Consider the following 5426-nt stretch of genomic DNA (forward strand, 5'->3'; position numbering starts at 1 on the left):
ATATCATTGAGGTGGTAGGTTCCCTCCCAGAGCACTGAATTTATCTTGTAGGGGCATTCCCAATTTGCCCCAAAGACTCCGTGGTTCACCACCTTGGTGTTTGGCATGACCCGGTACATAAACAAGTCTCCCACCTTAAAAGTCCAAGCTCGCACCTTACTGTTATAGTGCCTAGCTGTCCTCTACTGATATGCTGCTATTTTGATCTAAGCATCTTCCCCAGTTTCTTCAATCATATCCAAATAGAGCCGATGGTTGACCTCATTTGCCTCTGAGTCATAGTTGTCCCTCCGAAAAGATCTTGCCCCTACTTTAACGGGCACCATAACTTCACACCCATACACCAGAGAAAAAGGGGTCTCTCCAGTTATAGTTCGGGGAGTCGTGTTGTAAGATCACAGGACCTGGGCGAGCTCCTCCGGCCATGTCCCTTTCTTCTCTTCAAGCTTTGCCTTCAAGGTGTGCTTAATGATTTTATTAACAGCCTCCGTCTGCCCGTTACTTTAGGGGTGGAAAACTGCACTAAAACTCTTCTGAATCCCCAGCTGCTCACAAAATTCTCACATTTCCTTGCTATTTAACTGTTTCCTGTTGTCAGATATCAACTTATAAGGGATGCCATAGCGACACACAATAGTCCTGTGCACAAATACCTTGAATTTTTTTGCTGTAATAGTGGCTAGAGGCTCGGCCTCTGCCCACTTAGTGCAGTAATCTACCGTAACACCCGCATACTTGACTCCTCCCTTGGCCTTTGAAATTCTCCAATCAGATCAATTCCCCACATAGCGAAGGGCCAAGGGCTCATGAGGGATGTGAGGGGAGCCACGGGCCTGTTATAGTAATTGGCATATCACTGAAACTTATCATAGGCCCGTGAGAATTCAAAGGCATCTTTTTTCATCGTTGGCCAGTAATAACCTTGACGGAGGATTTTATGAGCTAGAGAACTACCCCCGAGTGATTGCCACAAATGCCCTCGTCTACTCCCCTTAGTATATAATTGCATTCATCCCCCTCTATGCACTTGAGGAGGGGCACACCGAACCCTCTTCTATATATGACCCCATCATATATCACATAGCGGGCTGCTTTGTATCTTATCCTCCTTGCCTCATTCTTTTCATCCAGGAGTGAACCTTCTTTTATGTAGGCTAAGATATGTGTCATTCACATGGGGCCGAGGTTATTATTGAGGCTACCCACCTCGTGCTCAGGCACACTAGGCTGCCTCTGTATATCAAGGAGCACGACCCACAACAGAGTGGCCTCGCGGCGTGAGGCGAGCTTAGCTAGCTCGTCCTCGCCTTCATTCTACCCGCACGGGATTAGTTCCAACCTCACCTCATTGAACCTCGTGATTATCCTCTGCGCACACTTCAGGTAAAGCTCCGTTCTCGGCCCCTTATCTTGATACCCCCCATTTATCTGATATACCACAATCATGGAGTCACTAAACACATTCAAATTCTTCACCTTCATTTCCATAGCTAGCTTGAGACCGTTGATCAGGGCTTCATATTCAGCATCATTGTTGGTTGCATGAAAGGCCAGATGAGTCGCGCGTCTGATCTTGTGCGCCTCCGAACTGATTAACTCAATTCCAGCTCCTGCACCATCACCATTAGAGGCTCCATCCATAAATAGGCTCCACCACGGGGCACTATTTTCGCTCTCCAGCCCGACTTCTTCTGTGCTAGGTATGAAAACAAGGGCTCCCGACTCCACTTCTTGATGTGGAGGAAATTCTAACATAAAATCGACCAGGGCTTGGCCTTTGATTGTGGTCCTTGGCTTATAATCCACCTCGAATTGGCCGAGCTTAACCGTCCACTTCAGCATTCGACCAGAAGACTCCGGTTTGTGCATTACTTGCCTGAGGGGGTAGGAGGTTCGCACTTCTATCCTGTGCGCCTGAAAATAGGGCCTGAGCTTTCAGGAGGCCAGGATCAGAGCATATGCTAATTTCTCGAGGCTCGTGTACCGAGTCTCCGCGTCAATCGACCTTTTACTCATATAATATACCGGGAGCTGGATACCATCCTCCTCTCGAACCAATACCGCACTTACTGCAAAGTCAGAGATGGCCAAGTATAGGACCAAAGTCTCTCCTTCCTTTGGGTTGGACAGCATTGGAGGGCTGCTGAGAAGCTTCTTTATGTTCTGAAAGGCTTCTTCACACTTTTCTGTCCACTCAAAATTCCTCCTCATTCCTTTAATTGCTTTGAAGAACTCCTAGCATTTGTTAGAGGACTTTGAGACGAAGCGGTTTAAGGCAGCCACTCGCCCCATTAAGCTTTGGATATCCTTCACCCGTCGGGGGGATCTTATCTCGAGTAGGGCTTGTACCTTGGCGGGGTTGGCCTCAATGCCCCTATGGTTGATAATAAATCCCAAAAATTTCCTTGACTCGACCTCGAACACACATTTCTGTGGGTTGAGCTTCATCCTGTACTCTCTTAGGATCTGGAACATATTCGATAGGTGACGAACATGATCCTTTGCTTCCTTTGACTTTACAAGCATGTCATCTAATAGGTCTCCATGGTCTTCCCTAACTGATGTTTGAACATCTTATTCACCAGCCTTTGATAGGTTGCCCCCGCATTAAGGCACCCGAAAGGCATCCCGATATAATAATAGAGGCCCCGATCAGTGATAAAAGAGGTGTGCTCCTGATCTGGCCCATACATTAGGATTTGGTTATATCCCCAATAAGCATCCATGAAGCTAAGTAGTGCATGCCCAGCTGTAGAGTCAACCAGCTGGTCGATTCGGGGTAAAGGAAAACTATCCTTCGGGTAAGCTTTGTTCAGGTCGGTGAAGTCCACACATGTCCTCCACTTGCTATTGGACTTCTTGAAAAGCACGGGATTGGCCAGCCATATGGGGTAGAAGGCTTCCCTTATAAGCCCTGCCTCCATTAGTCTATCTACTTCTTCTCTGAGGGCTTCTGCCCTTTCTCCACTAATCGACCGCCTCTTCTGTCTGACCCCCTTCTTTTTTGAGTCCAAGTTGAGCTGGTGGCACATGACATTCGGGTCAATCCCTATCATATCAGAGTGTGACCATGCAAAGACGTCCAAATTTCTCCTCAAGAATTGGGCCAGATCCTCCCTCAAGTCGGGGCTTAAATTAGAGCCTATTTTGAGTACCTTGGAAGGATCATTCATGGGGTAAGATATCCGTTCCCGCGGATATCTGAGCCTATTCTACCCGCGCGGGATTAGTTCCATCCTCACCTCGTTGAACCTCACGATTATCCTCTGCGCACACTTCAGGTAAATCTCCGTTCTCGGCCCCTTAGCTTGATATCCCCCATTTATCTGATATACCACAATCATGGAGTCACTAAACACATTCAAATTCTCCACCTTCGTTTCCACAGTTAGCTTGAGACCGTTGATCAGGGCCTCATATTCAGCATCATTGTTGGTTGCATGAAAGGCCGGATGAGTCCCGCGTCTGATCTTGTGCGCCTCAAAACTGATTAACTCAATTCCAGCTCCTGCACCATCACTATTAGAGGCTCCATCCACAAATAGGCTCCACCACGGGGCACTATTTTGGCTCTCCAGCCCGACTTCTTTTGTGCTAGGTATGACAACAAGGGCTCCCGGCTCCACTTCTTGATGTGGAGGAAATTCTAACATAAAATTGGCCAGGGCTTGGCCTTTGATTATGGTCCTTGGCTTAAAATCCACCTCGAATTAGACGAGCTCAACCGTCCACTTCAGCATTCGACCAGAAGACTCCGATTTGTGCATTACTTGCCTGAGGGGGTAGGAGGTTCGCACTTCTATCCTGTGCGCCTGAAAATAGGGCCTGAGCTTTCGGTAGGCCAGGATCAGAGCATATGCTAATTTCTCGAGGCTCGTGTACCAAATCTTCGCATCAGCCAGCCTTTTACTCACATAATATACCGGGAGCTGGATACCATCCTCCTCTCGAACCAATACTGCACTTACTGCAAAGTCAGAGATGGCCAAGTATAGGACCAAAATCTCTCCTTCCTTTGGGTTGGACAGCATTTGAGGGCTGCTGAGAAGCTTTTTTATGTTCTGAAAGGCTTCTTCACACTTTTTTGTCCACTCAAAATTCCTCCTCGTTCCTTTAATTGCCTTGAAGAACTCCTGGCATTTGTCGGAGGACTTTGAGACGAAGCGGTTTAAGGCAGCCACTCGCCCCGTTAAGCTTTGGACGTCCTTCACCCGTCGGGGGGATCTCATCTCGAGTAGGGCTCGTATCTTGGCGGGGTTGACCTCAATGCCCTAATGATTGACAGTAAATCCAAAAAATTTCCCTGACTCGACCTCGAACACACATTTCTGTGGGTTGAGCTTCATCCTGTACTCCCTTAGGATCTGGAACATATCCGATAGGTGACGAACATGATCCTTTGCTTCCTTTGACTTTATAAGCATGTCATCTACATAGGCTTCCATGGTCTTCCCTAACTGATGTTTGAACATCTTATTCACCAGCCTTTGATAGGTTGCCCCTGCATTAAGGAGCCCGAAAGGCATTCCAATATAACAATAGAGGCCCCGATCAGTGATAAAGGAGGTGTGCTCCTGATATGGCCCATACATTGGGATTTGATTATATCCCGAATAAGCATCCATGAAGTTAAGTATTGCGTGCCCAACTCTAGAGTCAACCAGCTGGTCGATTCAGGGTAGAGAAAAACTATCCTTCGAGCAAGATTTGTTCATGTCGGTGAAGTCCACACATGTCCTCCACTTACCATTGGGCTTCTTGACAAGCACGGGGTTGGCCAACCACATGGGGTAGAAGGCTTCCCTTATAAGCCCTGCCTCCATTAGTCTATCTACTTCTTCTCTGAGGGCTTCCGCCCTCTCTCCACTAATCAACCGCCTCTTCTGTTTGACCCCCTTCTTTTTTGGGTCCAAGTTGAGCCGGTGGCACATGACATTCGGGTCAATCCCTATCATATCAGAGTGTGACCATGCAAAGACGTCCAAATTTCTCCTCAAGAATTGGGCCAGATCCTCCCTCAAGTCGGCGCTTAAATTAGAGCCTATTCTGAGTACCTTGGAAGGATCATTTAGGTCTACCAGGATTGGAATCGTATCATTTGCGGCTCCAGCCCTCTCAACCATCGGGGGCATTCTCGGGTCTAAGTCTGCTCGAGCCTCACTAGATTCCCCCACTTCTGTGATCGCCAAATCTTCTGTGTCCTCGAGCTTGGGCTGATGAGCTCGGGACAGATTTACCTAGCTTTCAGAGGTCATAGTGACCGTACGAGTGATTCCGTTCGGCAGATCCATAGTTGTGGTTGTTTCTTCGCACACCCACTTCCTTTTCCTGAGTCTTACAGCGATTTGTTCTGGGCTCTCTTCTTCATCACTTGCCTCTTCTACAATCCCTTCTTGTATCAGCATGATGGGCTGAGAGGCTTCCAT

General features: G+C 47.8%; 2 protein-coding genes across 2 annotated transcripts; both read right to left on the reverse strand.

Annotated features, from left to right (window-relative positions):
• Positions 1 to 560: 560 nt before the first annotated feature.
• On the reverse strand, positions 561 to 1869 carry LOC141680677 (uncharacterized). The gene is made up of 2 exons (XM_074486839.1): positions 1345 to 1869; positions 561 to 752 (listed from the first exon to the last, which is right to left on the reverse strand). The coding sequence occupies exons 1-2, from the start codon at positions 1867 to 1869 to the stop codon at positions 561 to 563; spliced, it is 717 nt and encodes a 238-aa protein (XP_074342940.1).
• A 1343-nt stretch (positions 1870 to 3212) lies between these two features.
• Positions 3213 to 3653, reverse strand: LOC141680678 (uncharacterized). Its single transcript, XM_074486840.1, has one exon. The coding sequence runs from the start codon at positions 3651 to 3653 to the stop codon at positions 3213 to 3215; it is 441 nt and encodes a 146-aa protein (XP_074342941.1).
• Between the last annotated feature and the right edge of the window lie 1773 nt (positions 3654 to 5426).

This window comes from Apium graveolens, chromosome 8 (assembly GCF_009905375.1).
Source record: "Apium graveolens cultivar Ventura chromosome 8, ASM990537v1, whole genome shotgun sequence".
Lineage (NCBI taxonomy): Eukaryota > Viridiplantae > Streptophyta > Magnoliopsida > Apiales > Apiaceae > Apium > Apium graveolens.